The sequence below is a fragment of the Silene latifolia genome, chromosome 4 (genome assembly GCF_048544455.1).
Source record: "Silene latifolia isolate original U9 population chromosome 4, ASM4854445v1, whole genome shotgun sequence".
In the NCBI taxonomy this organism is placed as follows: domain Eukaryota; kingdom Viridiplantae; phylum Streptophyta; class Magnoliopsida; order Caryophyllales; family Caryophyllaceae; genus Silene; species Silene latifolia.
In genome coordinates this window covers 42,852,764-42,870,007 of record NC_133529.1, presented here as the reverse complement: position 1 = coordinate 42,870,007, position 17,244 = coordinate 42,852,764, and the positions used below count along the sequence as shown (strand labels likewise).

The 17,244-nt window shown below is 35.8% G+C and overlaps 2 protein-coding genes across 3 annotated transcripts; one reads left to right on the top strand and one right to left on the bottom strand.

The window, feature by feature from the left end:
• Positions 1 to 444: 444 nt before the first annotated feature.
• On the top strand, positions 445 to 3,311 carry LOC141653469 ((S)-coclaurine N-methyltransferase-like). Of its 2 annotated transcripts, none has more exons than XM_074461238.1 (8): positions 445 to 844; positions 1,035 to 1,143; positions 1,340 to 1,564; positions 2,080 to 2,179; positions 2,253 to 2,363; positions 2,435 to 2,518; positions 2,813 to 2,871; positions 2,980 to 3,311. In XM_074461238.1, exons 1-8 carry the CDS (start codon positions 658 to 660, stop codon positions 3,170 to 3,172), a joined length of 1,068 nt encoding a protein of 355 aa, XP_074317339.1. In that variant the 5' UTR covers positions 445 to 657; the 3' UTR covers positions 3,173 to 3,311. The 2 variants fall into 2 exon arrangements, with proteins under 2 accessions (XP_074317339.1, XP_074317340.1); XM_074461239.1 differs by having other exon boundaries at positions 504 to 844; positions 1,035 to 1,137.
• Positions 3,312 to 3,600: 289 nt separating this feature from the next.
• LOC141653468 (uncharacterized) lies at positions 3,601 to 14,448 on the bottom strand. Its single transcript, XM_074461237.1, has 14 exons — positions 14,118 to 14,448; positions 13,754 to 13,988; positions 12,121 to 12,295; positions 11,633 to 11,716; positions 10,766 to 11,007; positions 10,386 to 10,626; positions 9,632 to 9,711; positions 8,563 to 8,647; positions 7,828 to 7,959; positions 7,622 to 7,735; positions 6,716 to 6,763; positions 5,639 to 5,720; positions 4,263 to 4,313; positions 3,601 to 4,176 (listed from the first exon to the last, which is right to left on the bottom strand). The coding sequence occupies exons 2-14, from the start codon at positions 13,903 to 13,905 to the stop codon at positions 4,088 to 4,090; spliced, it is 1,575 nt and encodes a 524-aa protein (XP_074317338.1). The 5' UTR covers positions 13,906 to 13,988; positions 14,118 to 14,448; the 3' UTR covers positions 3,601 to 4,087.
• Positions 14,449 to 17,244: the final 2,796 nt, after the last annotated feature.

Below are 17,244 nucleotides of genomic sequence, written 5' to 3'. Positions count from 1 at the left end.
CCTCTAACAACCCGCTGTAAACCTAAACTTCTAACCCTTTCTCTGACCAACCTTACTTTACGCACCAATTGACCCCACATAAGGTCACCTTTGGCCACCGTGTTGACAACTCCTATAAAGCCTGTACTCCCACATTTCCAAGGAGTCCAAGAACACCTCAAACTGACTTCGTTTGTTATCTCAAATATAGACTGAAAGTCATCCCATCGCAAGTAGTCAGAATGCGGCCAAAAAGTCATGTTTGACCAAAAAAATATTAAAGATTGTGTTTGACAAATTTTTTTTTTAAAGGTGGTGTTTCCAAAAAAAAAGGTTTTTTAAAAATTGTGTTTGACCAAAAAAAACCACAAAAATATGACAAATTGAACCTCCTCTCATTTCTTTAAAAAAAAAAAAAAAAGAAAGAAAGAAAGAAAGAAAGAAAACGTTGGTTACCCAAAGAACGTGGCCTGACTGTGACCGTTAGTTGCTTAGCTTAAAGAAATGGAGAGTGAAGAATGAAGCATGGGAAATTTCATTACATCTAAAAATAAATAATCATGAAAAGATAAGAAAAGAGATATGAATAGGTAGTAATGTAATGTTGGTTTAAATAAATTAGTAATATTTGGAAATCTTAAAACAAAAGTGTATCCATCAAGCAGGAAGCTAAGAAAAATGGAGGGAGTACTGAAAATGCCATATGAAGCAACAGTGAAGCTAATGCTTGGTTCTCTTGAAAGAAATCTGTTGCCTGATGCTGTCATTAGGAGGCTCACCCGCCTTCTCTTGTCCTCTCGCTTACGTTCCGGTTACAAACCCACCTCTGATGCTCAACTCTCTGACCTTCTACTCTTTGCTCACTGTAATTTCTCTGCCTCTCTTTCTCTTATTTTTTTTACTATCGAGTCGCACACTGAGAATGCAGTAATGTTAACATTTATTTAGCTAGGGGCGGGCCCCATAAATGATTATCTGAGTAGAGTGTGGATATGGTTCCCTCGAATATTTGTTCATGTTTTCATTCTTAACTTGGAATCAAACCTTTGTTTCAGCTTTGAGAGAAATGCCAATTGCAATTCAAACTGATAAAGCAAAAGAACAACATTATGAACTTCCTACTTCCTTCTTCAACCTTGTATTAGGACACCATTTCAAGTACAGGTTCAATCTTTCTCATTATCAAAGCCTTTTAACCATTTCCATTTTGCAATTCAAATTTCATCTTGGGCTAAGCGGTTGTATTTGTTGATATTTCCATTTTCATTTCCAAGCCCTTTCCTACCCTCGATTTACAGGAACTGGGGGTAATGATGTTGATGTTGTTATGCATTTAAGTGCCTCTGCCTCTTGGTTGCAGTTCCTGTTACTTTGCTGATAAAAAGACGAGCTTAGATGACGCAGAGAAGGCCATGTTAGATCTATATTGTCAAAGGTCGGAGATAAAAGACGGTCATACTGTTCTTGATGTGGGATGTGGTTGGGGTTCACTCAGTTTGTACATCGCCAACAAGTACAGTAACTGTCAAGTCACTGGTATTTGCAATTCAGTGACACAGAAAGCTCATATCGAGGACCAGTGCAGGTCTGTCTTCTGATCATAAACTTCTATATTCAAGCTGAAATCTTCTTATGTCAAGTACAATGCCTTTTCCACTTTCGATCAAGCCTAACTCATTAGTTTTTGGGTTTTGGAATACAACAAAGTGACTCAATATACTATTTCTTGTAATCTCAAGTATCATTCTCGACACACTCATTATGGTTTAACCGGAGACAACCTCATTCTCAGCACCATCAGTTACGGGATCTGTGCAGAAGCTATGAAGTTGGTTCTCCAAATGGTTTTAGGATGGTCCAACAAAAAAAAATATGTAGATGCAAACTCATAATATTCTACTCCGTATTTTTTTACACACGAGCTAAATATAGCAAAACGCACTCTTAATTGGGGTCCTAAAGTCTGGGTTAACCTAATGGAACACCGTAGTAAAAGGCTCTGCATTCAGTGTGCACAGCTATACCCTATGCTTCAACTCGTGTGCTTGGTCAAGTCGGTCTTGTTAAATCATCTGAGCTATTTGCAATAATGTGCTGCAGGGAACTTAAACTGCAGAATGTGGAGATCATAGTGGCAGACATAAGTACATTTGAGATGGAGGGAGCATATGATCGGATTTTCTCCATTGAAATGTTTGAGGTATGAAAAAGAAAGACTGTGCTTGTGTAGAGATGTGCTTCCTGTTATAACTTAGGGTCTATCAATTTCACAGCATATGAAGAACTACCGAGATCTTCTCAAGAAGATATCTAATTGGATGAAACCTGACGGCCTTCTTTTTGTTCACTATTTCTGTCACAAGACCTTCGCATACCACTTTGAGGTATTGTCTCAACCAACGACTTGATGATACTAATTTTGAAGCTGTTATCTGAATTTGGTTGTCATTTGCAGGACGTTAACGAGGACGACTGGATAACTCGCTACTTCTTTACCGGCGGGACTATGCCAGCAGCAAACCTTCTCCTGTACTTCCAAGTGAGTTTATAATGAGTGATATTATGGCAGAAATATGAAAATTTGACCAACTGTCATTCCATTTTTATGGATTCTATTTGGTAGTTCAATTAAGAACACTATGGATAGGTTTGAAGGTTTTACATTAAGAAAGGTACCGATTAATTTAATCAACCCGAAATTATTTTGGTACTAAAACTTCGTTGTAGTAATGATCGAAAGGAACCTATCATTTAGAACAACCCGACATAGACAGAGAACAATAAAGTCGTATATAATGTCGCGTTTCTAATGAATTAGTGATTGTGATGGCAGGATGATGTTTCTGTTGTAAACCATTGGCTTGTGAATGGAAAACATTATGCTCAAACAAGGTGAGCCAAAAAAATCAACGGTTTATATAGTTACTTACAGTCTTGACTTTTGTAGTACAGTAAGCTTGAGTCTCAGCTTAAACTAACATCTTGCAACACATCTTCCAGCGAAGAGTGGCTGAAACGAATGGACCAAAACATGGGTTTGATTAAGCCGATAATGGAGTCAACCTACGGCAAGGATTCCGCCATCAAGTGGACAGTGTACTGGAGGACGTTTTTCATTTCAGTGGCGGAGCTATTCGGGTATAACAATGGTGAAGAATGGATGGTTGCTCATTTCCTTTTTAAGAAGAAATAGACACTAGATTTAGTGAGATGTGACTCGAGGTCTCAACTCTCAAGCTAGGAAGTTATCATTTATTTTGTTTTCATCTAAGAACAAAACAAGCTTGCAACTGTTTAAATCAGATTCAGACATTCATGTTTTCCGAGACATATTCAGACATCCATGTTTTCACTTTTGTACACTATTCACAATCGAGACATATTCATGTGAGTTAAAAATATCTAACTTTTATAATTTTTGCAAATACGTAGCTAACCTAACGCAAAAACACATTTACAAATTATTAAAAATCAAGGCATTGCTGATATTTTAGGTATCCTTCAAATAAAATCTGTGCTTTGTAAAAAGCGGTAAGATTGCATACATCGAATTCAAATTATGAACCCAATTTGTAATTTGGAACTCCCCATTCAAGTAAGTATATAGGTTCATAACCAAAAAAAAAAAAAGGAATCTAGGTTGATATATAAATAATTTGATACAAATGTTACAATCAATGTATGAATCTAGTCCCCAAAGAGTTGAATAACAGTGATCAGAAACTGCCACAAGAGAAGGCATTTCACCAATCCCTACAACTAGCCAACCTGGGCAGCCTGGACCAAACTCTACATACCCATATATGAATTCCTAGCCAACTAGGCAAAACATACGCAAAACTAGGCAAAACATACGCAAATGGGGAAGAATATATAAATAACACGATAGAGGGGTATAAAAGCCCTCTAATACACAAACCCTTGTTATATCATGGAGGTGGTGGTGGTGTTGTAGATGATCTCTCAAATGCTGTACAATTAGATAGATGATGGAGATGGTGTCGTATATTGCTCGTCAGCCAAATCAAAGACAACACCACATTTTGGTAATAGCCTCAAATTTATGGCACATATTCTACAAGATTGGCATCCTTTCCTGGTAATTATTTTACGGGGACATACAATCATCAGTTGTCGATAGCATCTGTACATCCATTTCTTCTGCATGCTTTGCGGAATAGTCCATACCGTTTTTATCTGCGAAAAAATAATAAAGATTATTGAATCCTGAACTAAAAGGCTGTAAGAAATAACTAGTCACTGGTCAGGAGAAGTATTCTTACTAAATATAGAATCCAGGGATGGCCGTTTCGGTGATGAGCTTCCTTTGCGATCTACATTGTAAAACAAGGCCGAGAAATGAGATAAGCTTGATTTTATCGAGATGAAGTTACAAAAGAATGAGCACTGTCATCTATCAGTTTGTCATACAAGAGTCTGGGGTGCATTTAGACTAAAATCTAAAGCTGGAATCACAGGATAGTTTTGCGTATGTCTTGCCTAGTTAGATATCACAAGGCTCCAAATCGGAAGAGCTTTGAATATTGATATCATGTCAATATATGTTAATCATTTCATTCTATTTGTATTATTTTAACACTATTTTTATTTCCAATGGAACGACAGACTCACTATTGTTTGATACTGGATTATGATGGAATAAAGTAAAATGTCTCACTAATCTGTTTGCACTTATTTAATTGTAAGTTGTCATTTGATGTCCCAGCACAATTTTATTATGGGTCATCCGGAAACAGCCTCTTTGTGTAGTTTACACAGGGGTAATGTTGTGTACATCAAGTACCTCCTTAAACTGCCATTTGCAAGAGCCCTTGAGACATTGAAGTACTATTGTCGTTAGCTCTACTTATTTTAAAGCTGTTCTACTAAAAGTGACAGCACTGGCGCTTCTAAAGAATAAAATACATAAATGATTTCTAACTGTCTACAGCCGCAGCCTGAGAGAGCATGATCATCCAAGTTCATCTTGTGGAAGAGAGATAAATAAATGGCACCTTCAAGTTTAGCTGATAATAGGATTGAGCCCGTAAAAGTTTGTTCTAAGGGCTTGCTTGGAATGGGAGTAATAATTAAGGGAGTAATAGATCTAAAATGAACTAAAAAATGGAGGGAAGGGATGGGGGTTGGAGATAGAAATGGATAGAAATGGGGAAATATAGTGTAATAGTCCCTCCATTAAGGGAGTAATTGTTACCCACCTCCCCCTCCAAGTAATAATTACCTCCATATAGAGGTAATAATTCCTCCCTCATCTCCTCTTTCCACCATCCACAACCACCACAAAGCACCAATCTCCCATTTCTTATTTTTGCTCTCATTACTCCCTTAATAATTACTCCCATCCCAAGCAAGCCCTAAGTGTTTTCTTTCTCCATCAGTCTCTCTCCTATAATTCTTCTCAGTTTTGGAGGAAACACACATCTTTACAATTACCCTGAAACAGATGATCTGCCTACATAGGGATAACCACTAGCATTCATGAAGTAAGATATAGATAAAAATTTAGTCAGACTCAGTCAACTCTATGCATATTTTTCTCAGTAAGAATGTAAAAACAAATTACATGCAAACTAAACAAGATACATACAACAATTGCCACCACCACAAAAAATGTATCAAGTATAAGGAACGAGCATACCAAGAGAAGGATGTAATCCTTTGACAGCATCAAAATTCTTGTATGTATAACCAACAAAACTTAGATCTTTTGATGTGAGCATCTGTCAGAAGAGAAACGTAGATAAAATGGTTATCTAGCTTAGGCAATCAAGTCTCAGACCAGTGTCAAGCTAAAGAGTAGTGAAAGTTTACATTTGTTGAGGTAACACGTTGCATTACAGACTAAGCAGGGAACAAAAGGGGAAAAGATAAACAGAGGCGCAATTGCAGGGTAAATTATTTACTAGACATGGAATTAATGGTGTGTGAATTTACCAAATTAAGCAGAAATTTAGTTTCATAGCAACATAACTGATATACCAATTCATAGGAAAACAGATTCTTCTACTTTATTTCGCATTTGTCTTTTCATTCTACAAGCTGAGCATGCTAAACCAATATATGTTTGCGCCAGAAGGAGTGTTTATTTTTGGTAGGAGAATTTTATTCCTTCCTCTATTAAAATGGTCTGAACTCTGAAGTCAATATGAACTGTAATGTTACCAGCTTTTATTGAGTTGTACGGGCAATTCAAGAATAATGACACCCAAAATTCAAGAAGAATGACACCCAAACAGAGATCAACCAAGGAGGATATCAGATGACACCCAGCTAAAAAAGTAACACTACATCTTTATGCCCTTGGACTAATTCTATCTTGTTGATAGTTATGTTGGAGTTATGGAGCTAACACAAGAGTAGGGATTTCTTTTTCAATGCTGAAATCTAAGCGTTTACAGCCCCCCTGTTAGCATTCTCGGAAAAGGTTCAACTACTAATTTAGTGTTAGTACCGCTTTAACTTCACAACAAAAATGTTATAGCAACGGGACCTTCCAAACAGCAACAGATATATCGATTCATCTCTTGTTAAGAAATAAGGCCGCATGCACTAGAATTCTCAGACCTCAGCGAAACGTGGCAGTCATCATAATACATACCAAGTCAAAATTAGCACGGCAATTTAAAGGAGATTCTACCCCATTTGTGTATTACAAATTAAGAGTTTCATACCATCTATTGTCTCAAATTATGATTAAAGGTATCAACCAACGTACCTTTCTTGAGGATCCTGATCCAGATCTTGATGGTGTGGCAGTGTCCGACTGAAACAAAGCAGAATCACAAAGTATTATACAGAGGTGATAACATTCTTTCATCAATGAGAGCGGGAAAAATAGTGGGGGCCAAAATCTACTTGTATGTTAAAAAGTAATATACATTAAATAACCATATACTTTTATGACACACAAATATTATTATCATTATAAATACAAATTGATGACAAGTACAACTGTTGAAATATTATTCTCTACTGCTACAAATTATGCCCTGTTCATCTATCGAAAAAATGGAAAAAAAATGCAGCGCATTAAATGTGTTGTGACGTTTTCCAAACTATGGCTGCGTCGATCTCAACTCTGAATCGATATAGTTAGATCAAAGACATCTTGATACCGCAGCTTCTCAACCGTTGTTGTGATCTAGACACCACAATTTTGTACTACGAATCTTTGGCTTCACTGAGTAATAAGCCCTTTTTTTAATATAATTTCAGGAGGGATAGTGAGGGAAGGGGAAAAGAGGGAAAGGAAAGGGAAGGAGAGGAGTACAAGAGATGTATCTGGATACAATACCCCTCCAAATCTTTACCGTGTTGGAGCCATTTTGATTTCTTAGAGAAGGGAAAATGGATCCCTCTATTTCCCTCCCTTTCATTTTCCTCATATCCTATTTGTAACCAAACAAATGATTTTATACCACTCCTCCCTCCCCTCCCCTTCTCCCAAATCCTTCAATCCAAACAAGAGCCTGAAAAAATCAGAACAAGTTTCTGTACAAATATTCTTCCGAAATTCTACAAAGCGGACCAAAACTTGAATGTCCCAGGGAAAAAAAATAAATCAAAAGACGACCTATAACATTGTTAGCTTTTCAAACAACAGCAAAACAGGTCGACATACCTCATCGAACTTCATAAAGTTCTGCGTGTCTAACTCCCCATTGACTTGTGGTTTATAAGCTGCATCCACATCATACAGCTTATCCCACTCCACATCCTTAAACCATGCATGTGCCTGATAAGTGTCAATCAGATAAGAAACAGAACTAACACAAAGCGTGGAAGAGAGAACTATTCCAAATTATTCAGCTTAGAACAGAGGTAGACCTTAATTTGTTCCGCACCTCCAGTGCCTAATCGATGATCAACATCACAAAGCAGCCTACAGATTAGATCTTTTGCTTCAAGTGTCACTATTACATCTTCTGGAAATTTGAGATAATGCTTCCAGTGAACAATCTAAAATTGCCATGCAGAAAAGAACACATCAATCATAGAACCCTAGGCAACATAATGTTACCAGATAGACATTATCAGCATTTTGAGTTTTATGTTAATTTTAAACGTTTTAGATTGCCTAAATGTAATTGAATCCAAATGAAAGGAGTTGAAGTTCTAAATAGCAAAGATAGTCGGAGGATAACTAAGAGTAAAGTGAAGATTTGGAACCAAATGGTGGGCAGCTGAGGACATCCTAAGATCCAGCTGATTCTTCTAGTTATTTGCAAAGATAATCTATTTTAATTACTAAAATTCTCAACTCATCTTGAAGTAAAATACTACTTCCCTGCTGTACCTATCGTTGGAGAACGCTGCCTAAGTTATTCTGGGGAAAAAAGATCATATTCACAGATGACAACATTTAGAGAGTTACTTCCTGACACAGAAATGTGATAATGAATCACTGGATTCAATAGCATTTATAGTCAGATAAAGCAGTGTGAGAATCTAACCCGTGGCATATCACTCAGAATTTGGTCAAGTTAATAAGCCTATGTCAACTGGTTATTTTCCAGAAAGTTGCACATGCAATCGATGTTAAACGAAGGCAAAAGTACATACCTTTCTACATGTTGTTATAGGATCGTCAGAGTAAAAGGGAGGATAACCAACTAGCATCTCGTACATAATTGCACCCAATGACCACCTAAACAAGACAATAAAAGATAAGAACAATGGACAAAAGTTTAAAGATATTTGATAAATATATGCCACATTTCTTTTGATCCGAAAAGGGGTCGATATGGGATACTTAAAACTATAGTAGTTTCTCTTTTTTTGATTGATTTGGTATCCTAACCCATGTAAGAAGCACTAACAATTGAGAAACAACGACCATTGTCAATGTTTGAACAACAAAAAGTAACTCGCACAATACTACACTTGCAAGTTGCAACGAACGACGAAAGCGTCATAAGCTGATGAATTACAACTATGTAAGGTCTTCCTATTAACTAAGAAAATGTATAAAGACGTATCTTAAAAGATACGACACATGAAACAAGGAATTGAAATTTCTCATATAATTTCCTTGAACAATCAACAATACTATCATTTTCAGGCACCCTGAGATATGTGAAGCTGTAAGATTGATAATCTAGAAAAAAAAAACTGGCTACTCCTATGCTTATAATACAATCCATCGAATCAAGCATAGAATGATATTTGGCCATTGGAAGGTCCGAAGGACATACAAATGACTGGGTACGTATCCCCTAACTAATGAAGAGCTGACGACCATTACTGAAAGACTCAAGGAAGTTATGTATCCGAAAATTAATAGATCTGTCAGACTGTCACATAACTATTCACAAAGCATTAATGGGATATAAGGTAGGGGCTAAGGGAGATAAGAAATGAAATAAAGATATATGGTGGTTTAACAAAAAAAAAAAAATCGGTAATTATTCAACAAGAATCCTCCAGTACAGGAAATTCAAAGCAATTACTCCCTCCATTCCACGCCAAAATTTCTATGATTCAAATTTTCTCACATATTTGTGGGCATTAGAACTCTGGTGTGGATAGGAGGTAGTAGCCAGCAAGCTATAAAGCATTAAACAAGCTTGTCAGATTAGTCAACTAGTTGTAAGACAGTAAGACCATAAGACAGCAAAATAATAGAGTATACCAGTCACACTCCATGCCATATCCTTTCTTCAGTAAAACCTCAGGAGCAATATAGTCAGGTGTACCCACAGTTGAAAAAGCCTGTTAGAAAGTGAGAGCTAGTGTCATTGGCTAGACAAAGGTGACGTAATACTGAAGCTTAATCATATGACATTAGCATATCTCATAGTAAAGTCAGGGCCTCCAGGTTCAGAGAGCCACACTAGCATTTATTGTGCCTTTACAGTACTGAAACAACATCTTTAAGTATACAACCCACTTGCACATCACTGAAAAGTGCCTTTCTTAAACTCTAGAAAGAAACTCAATTTATGAAAGTAATCAGATACAATGACTTGTCAATTGTTAGTTGTTACTGACAATTTTCTTTTACCCTTTCTGAATACACATGATCCTGCTTCAACTATAAAAAATCACTCCATGGTAGTTTCTTTTACCTCTTATTAGTCTTATATAAGAGGTCAAAACGTATCTTAGCTGTCCAGACTCCTGAGAGTAGTATACTTTTCACATTTAAACAATGTTATTTTTACGTGCACTAGACATTGGAGAATAATAACACAAAAATGCTTCACCCTGTCACTCACACGCAAGCAAACTAACAATTAGACAAATTGACAACAATTTTGTAAAAAGGCATTGCTTCCGAACCATATACATCAACTAGCATAAATTGATGACTTATTATTCAAACCAGCGAAAAAATTGCCAATCATCACCCAAATTGTTTATAGGAGAAGGCAGAACGAGCTTACTAGTGTCCTTCTGTTCCTTTGCCAGTGCTGAAGCTGCTCACGAGCACTTCTCCAACTATGTCCATTGACAGCATGGGGTAGGGATCCATCTATGTCCATTGGTTCCCTAGAGGTGTCATCCATGGATTCATTTTCCTTGATTGTAGACAAAGTTGAACAATCAAGAGGTTTACAAAGGCCAAAATCTGAAAGCTTCATATGACCATTTTTGTCCAGAAGAAGGTTGTCTGGTTTAATATCCCTGAAAAAATATGGTGGTAAATTATGTAGGAACTAATCATTCTCGTAAATAACAGAGGCATGAAATTCTTCAGAGTTTGAAAGATAAGCGAATACTCCATATATTTTTACCCTACATCTAATAATGATGTATAGCAAACCTGTGAATATAGTTATGCTTGTGAATGGATTCTATTGCCAGAACACTCTGAGCTATATAAAATCTTGCAACCTTCTCAGTTAATATGTCTTCCCTCATCAGCAGAGTCATCATATCACCACCAGGTAGATATTCCATGATCAAATAAAGATACTCAGCATCTTGAAATGAGTAATATAATTTCACTATGCAATGACTGTCAACTTCAGCGAGCAAGTTCCTTTCAGCTCTGACATGTTCCACCTGCAAGCGATACAAAGATAGGAGTGAAAAAAGATACTGTATTGCCAGGTTCATTTTCAATCTAAGTTAAGGTCAACAGAGAAATAACACAGAGTAGCATGACTGTAAGCTAGATGCTTGTATAAGTTGCTATAAAGCAATCAAGGACGCTTTCTCATATAAGAAAAATACAGCAGAGGCAGAAAAAGTCACAAACGGAAAATCAGGGCATCCTAAAAAGCAAAAAGATAACGTTGTGTATACAGAGCACGCTGTACAATTTACAAACTTTGAAACGGCAAAAAAAGTAGGTCAGATATAAAATAATCGCTCTACAGAACAGAATATGGTTATGCTTCAAATATTTGTTTTATAGTTAGATTGAGATCAAAATTCTACAATTAACAGAGAGTATGAAATGATAATCTAAAACTAGAACAATACTTTTTATTTTATTTCAAACGAAATCGATCACGGTCAAGGAGGATGTTTTCATGCACATATCCAGCTGAAACACAGAGATATTTCATTAGGAGGTATCAATTGTATTCCAGAATCACATATTGAATTCAGAGACGGCCGAGTAGCTTCTCAGAATCAGCAAGCAAAGAACTTGCATTGACATTCACAAGCAAAGAGGAATTACCTGTCCTCTACTAAGCATTTCGGATTTCTTCAACTTCTTCATGGCATAAATATTCCCTGATTTCTTCTCCCGGCAAAGTTGAACCTGAAATACAGAAATCCATATTGAGCTGAAAGTAGTAAAAAGGGATAAAATCACACGTTCATGGAGTCGAGACATCAGTTAAAAAGAGTATATGGAAGTATTCTAAGAAGCAGACGCCTACACGGTGATGTTGGACAAACAAAATCACTAATCTTATGGTCAACCACCACACCAAACTAAACATCATCGTAGGCAGATCCATCCACATCAATCTATCCACTGTACCAATGTCATCCCAAACATACGACTATGAATCTTCACTCACAACAAAAGAAAAAAACAAGTGGATCGCGACTCTATGAACATTCACTCGCAACCAGAATTCTGGTCAGAATCACGACACAAATCATAGTATGCTTAAATGCATTAGAAACATGTATTCGTCAATTTTGTCTATTACTCACCTCACCATAAGCTCCTCTACCAATAATTGTCAATAACTCGAAATCATTTACACAAATCCTATTTCTTTTCAGCCGGATGAACTCTGTCTCCTTCCGCTCCAAGTCTTTAATCAAATTGATCTGCTCCTCCTGGGGCACATCTGAAGAAGCTAGCTTTTTTTCTAGAACCCATCGTCTAAAATGATAAAAAGCCACATCAGAGACACATTCTAAACTAAAACAGATTGTGAAGCACGAAAGCAAAATCACTATAGTGGCTCATAACATGTCAAGCACAATAATCAAGTTTGCAAACATACGTCAGCGATAAGGATGATGAGCTAGAGACTAGCTCAATTATACATCATGAAGACCCTAACCCTGGTTCCTCAGATGATCCGGTTATGGTAGGGAACGGAGGCCAGATGTATGTGACATTTCCCGTGATGGAAATTGCATCGACCAAAAGTTACTTCATGACATAAGTTCAAAATGATTGGCGAGACCATAAAATAAGTTGTTGGTTTCTCCTGTTTTATTTCATTACGGAGTATTTTGGGGAGCAAAAAGGTAAGGAAACCATTGTGTCTACCCTCATTTTGCAATTCTAACTACGCACAATTGCACAAATAATGTGAATTCAAAGTCGAGGAGATGGTAGCCCCTACTAGTTCAAAGTTGAGGGGGTGGAACCATTAACAGCTCCCCCTTCCTTATTCTGCTGCCAATAAATGTTTCGCTCCAAATAGGCAAACAAAAACTATCTTTACACTGAAAATCACTTGCAAGTTGCCAAGGACCTCGGCATTTCTATCATATAATTAATATTGAGAAAAAAAAAAAAAAAAAAAACAATCTTGCTTAATCTACAACTTGATTTCATTTGTCACCTCTAAATGGCACTCATGATGTATTGCTTCACTTATAACACCACGATAGCGCAAGTCTTACTAAGGCGATATCATCAAACAGAAGTAATCATACGAGTTACAATCTTAGCATCAAGTTCCAACTTTCAATCCAAAACCATCTTTTGATGTTTAGCTGATATCCTCAAATAAAAAGAAATCTACGTGTTCTAATATTCAACATTCGTTTCATCAACCTACTACGAGAACCTTCGAGTTCTGTAGGCTGAAATGGAACCCTCAGTAAATCCGTCTACTTATGAGTTATATCGTGACAAAACAGTTTAAATATTGCTAAGACAGAGTTAACTTGAAGAAGAGTCACAATCTTCTCATAAATCATGCTCCTCCAAGATGAAGTTAATATATTTCATCTTCAACACTCTTTCCAATTTTCCATTGACTAATAAAACTATATGGTCAGTACTACAACAACAGCGACAACTACTGCAGTCGAACGAAATGAAATCAATCAAAGCAATCTCAAGTAATAAAACTACTTACGGCAGGAATCGGGATTTGGCTACTCGGAAATCGAAACGGAAGCAATTTCAACTAACCAACAGTACAATATCTGCTACTACTATTTACGCAGCAATTTGGCTACTCGGAAATCGAAACGAAATCAATCAAGCAATTTGAAGTAATTAAAGTAAAAGGAGATTACAGAAAACAACATAAACACAAAAATTAATCAGAACAAAAAACATAAATGTTTCTCAAAAAGAGATCTAGAAGAAGAGTACCTTTCTTTACGCTCTTGAATGTTTTTCCTTTGAGCACGATAATGATTTTCGATGAATTTCTTAGCAGCTTTGACTTTCTCCATGGTCAAACTTGAACCTAACACTTCTTCATCAACTACTACTCTTTCTCTCTCTTCTCCTTCCATCTCCATCTTCCCCTTCCCCTTCCCTTCTCTTTCTCTTTCTCTTTCTCTCTCCTTCTCTCCACTCTTCTTCTTCCTAATTCCTATTCCTCCTATGTGACTCGAGTAAAACAAAACAAAAAATATTATTTTTATTTTTATTTTTATTTTAAATTACGATTAAAATCTCATCAAAAAGTTTCTCTCTCCTCTATTCTTTTTTTCAGATTATTTTAAATTACCTGGCACTGCCGCACTGCCAACTAACAACTAGTCTCCCTGTCCTCTGAGTTGTGAATGTGATCTTCTGCACCACACACCACCTTCATTTACAAAATACCGTTTTAATTTAGACGAGTTTTACATCCAATTAAATAAAGAAGAAGAAAAAAAAAATTAAAGAGGTTATAATTTTAAACGGTTTTAAGCAAGATCAATTGAGTTAGTTGGGCCCGATATCTTTGTAGATGAGTTTCATAAGTTTCTTTACTAAGTAATTGAACTAACTTTAAACCTAATTTAGTGATATTGGAAATAAGCTTGGTAAGTTTTAAGTTAACGCGGTGCGGTTACTTTACAAACGAGTTTAACATCTTGGTGTAAATACAACCAATTGTACGATAACTTCCACCTGCACATGTACAAACACGGTGACGGAAACAAGATTATAATTGGGTGTCAAGAAGGTTATGAGGAGCAAACTATCATTATTAAATATTTTCGTTTAATGTTTTAATGTTTTAAACTATCATTATTCGGTGTTGAATTGTCAAAAGTATTTGCTAAATCCCATTATTGAATAAATCCCTTCAAAAGTCTTATATTGTGTTATTTTGATTTGATTTTTTAGGAAAAAAGGTAATTGAATAAACTAAAATGAGATTACATCAAAATGAAAAATCTTAACCCGTTATTTTACCGTTAGTGTGTCGACCACTTAAGGGTTGATTAAAGCATTTAATGGGTTATTAGTGTAGATCCCGCGTAAATGCGCGGTAAATATAGTCCTTTTAATTTTTAGTGTGTTAGTTATAGATTTTAGATTTATATCTCGCGAATTTTTATAAAAAATAACTAATATTTAAATCAATCAAAAAAATTGAATAATTCCATGAATTGTGTTTTTTATGAAAATATTTTAACTACATCAAAAAAATTTTAAAAATCTTTTTTCGTCACGAAGTTAATAATAGGAGATACAATTTTTATGTATAGATTATTTTAAATGGAAAATTAGTTTATTAAATGAAAGTCTAATTTATTTCCATATATAAGTTTGAGCACTTTGGAGGGAAAACTTTAGAGAAGTTGTATTCTCTTAATATATAGGAGGATTTATACTTTAAAAATTTGCACATCATTAATATTTATCAGATCGTTCCATTGTATTTTGATATGAAACTAATAAAAAAAAAAATTTAAGTTGTGAAATTTTTTAGTGAATATTTTTTGTCACGAAGCTAATATAATAAGCATGTGTCAAGTTATTCTCTACAGTAATAATTATTGTATTACTGAAAAATTTAGCAACTTATACTTTATAATTTAATATTATTTTTATATTATTTTAATGAAAAAATCATAATTATGAATTTATTTAAAAAATTAGAGTTTATTTATAAGAATAAATTCATTGAAAAGATAATAATGTAATGAAAGAAAATTTTATTTATTACCTTATTTAGTTAGATACTTTTTGGATGGAAAAGTAAGAGAATTTTTATTCTCTTAGTAGTAGGGGGAAGCATGTGAGTTACGGTGAAGACGCGCGTAAGGGATGGACCCTTGTTTTATCAAGGTGACTAGTAATTTTCTGTACTGTCAGTGGTTGGGTGACGGGCTACGCGCTGGCGTGTTCGTGAAGTGCACGTGGCAGTGTGATTGGGTCATGAAATGCACGCGAGAAGGTTGGGGAGTGAGGAATTGTCGGTGTGACACGCTGGAAATGAGATCTAGTGTTACCACAAAGGGTGAAGATTAAGTGGATCTTTACGCTATGGTCTGGTGGTGAGATGTTGGTGTGCTGTAATTTTGCATTGCTTGCTTGGATTTTGTTGGTCTAAGGTGTTGCCAACATTTTTAATATTTTATATTGCACCCTACCATTCTAATTTTTGTAAAGACAAGAGACAGATTTGTTTATGTTTTTTGTTTGGTTTGTTTGTGAACAATGTTATAACCCAAATTTCTATTTAAGACGAACATAATTACATATTCGTCTTAAATAATAAAACGGGTTGAATAATTGGATGACAAAAAATAGGATACTTAGAAAATGACAAATTTTTGTATCGCATCTACCTATATGATTATATAGTATAATATTTAACCTATTTACCTTTAAAACGAATATGAGTATATGACCATCTAAGAGAGATCAATAGTTGATTAGAAGTTTCTGGTCATTTGGGGAAAAATGGAAATATAAATGGTTGTTTGAAAGCTATAAAAATTCTCATATTAGACTTATTTGGAAACAATTTAGTACACCATTTTTATAGAAAAATTTAAGCTTTATTTTGTGTAAAGAGATCAATTTAGGGGGAAAATCGTCAATTTCTAAACTCGTGGCTAGAGCGGTGCATTGTGGCGGGTCAATCCGGCCCAGCCTGGTCTTTTGAGCCGAGTTCCAGTGGCCGGCCAGCCCGGCAAAGCCCTATATCATCCTCGGGTCGGGATACTGCCGCAACTGCCTCGCCCCATCCTCGACCATTAATTGAAAAAAAATATAAAGGTCCAGCCCGACTCGCATTGGCCCGCTACTCGGTGGGTCTGGCTAGATGGGTGCACCAAACCAACCCAACATTAACCCGGCCCACCTTGGTCAACATTTAGTGTCATGCATGAGCCACTGGCACCCAGTCCGGCCCGTCCCTTGACCCGCACCAGCTCGACCCAGCTCACACCTCTACTCGTAGCTATGAGATATGGCCGGTCAATATTTATTCGATTTAAAAAGATTGATTGGTCATAACTCTTGCCACGAGTGAAAGAGTGACAACTTTTTTCGAATCGAATATATGACCAATTTGAGAAAATAAATCGCTGCTTTTAGAACTCATGACAATGAGTTATACTCCCTTAACGTTTTTTTTATTTGAAATGATAGGTAAACTCGAAAAAAACGAAAAAATTTATAAATATCATGTAGAATTATCTCGAAGATATATAAACATGGAGTACCCTCTCTCTTGACAGTTTTTAATGGGATATTCGACGTTGTATTCATGTGTGTTTTTCGTTTTTTAAGGTGTACCCATTTTTTTCCATTAAAAAACTTTGACGACCTATAATTAATGGTCACGAGTTCTGAAAGTGACAATTTTGTTTTTCTAAATTGATCGTCTTTATGAGAAGTTTGGCCTCAAA

Excerpts from the sequence above, each read along its gene's own strand:
- LOC141653469 (XM_074461238.1), top strand. The coding sequence starts at position 658 with ATGGAGGGAGTACTGAAAATGCCATATGAAGCAACAGTGAAGCTAATG. Across the intron at positions 2,364-2,434 it reads CCTTCGCATACCACTTTGAG|GACGTTAACGAGGACGACTG; the intron begins GTATTGTCTCAA and ends TGTCATTTGCAG. Across the intron at positions 2,519-2,812 it reads ACCTTCTCCTGTACTTCCAA|GATGATGTTTCTGTTGTAAA; the intron begins GTGAGTTTATAA and ends TTGTGATGGCAG.
- LOC141653468 (XM_074461237.1), bottom strand. The coding sequence starts at position 13,905 with ATGGAGATGGAAGGAGAAGAGAGAGAAAGAGTAGTAGTTGATGAAGAA. Across the intron at positions 11,008-11,632 it reads AAATGCTTAGTAGAGGACAG|GTGGAACATGTCAGAGCTGA; the intron begins GTAATTCCTCTT and ends TATCGCTTGCAG. Across the intron at positions 4,314-5,638 it reads AGGATTACATCCTTCTCTTG|ATCGCAAAGGAAGCTCATCA; the intron begins GTATGCTCGTTC and ends TTTACAATGTAG.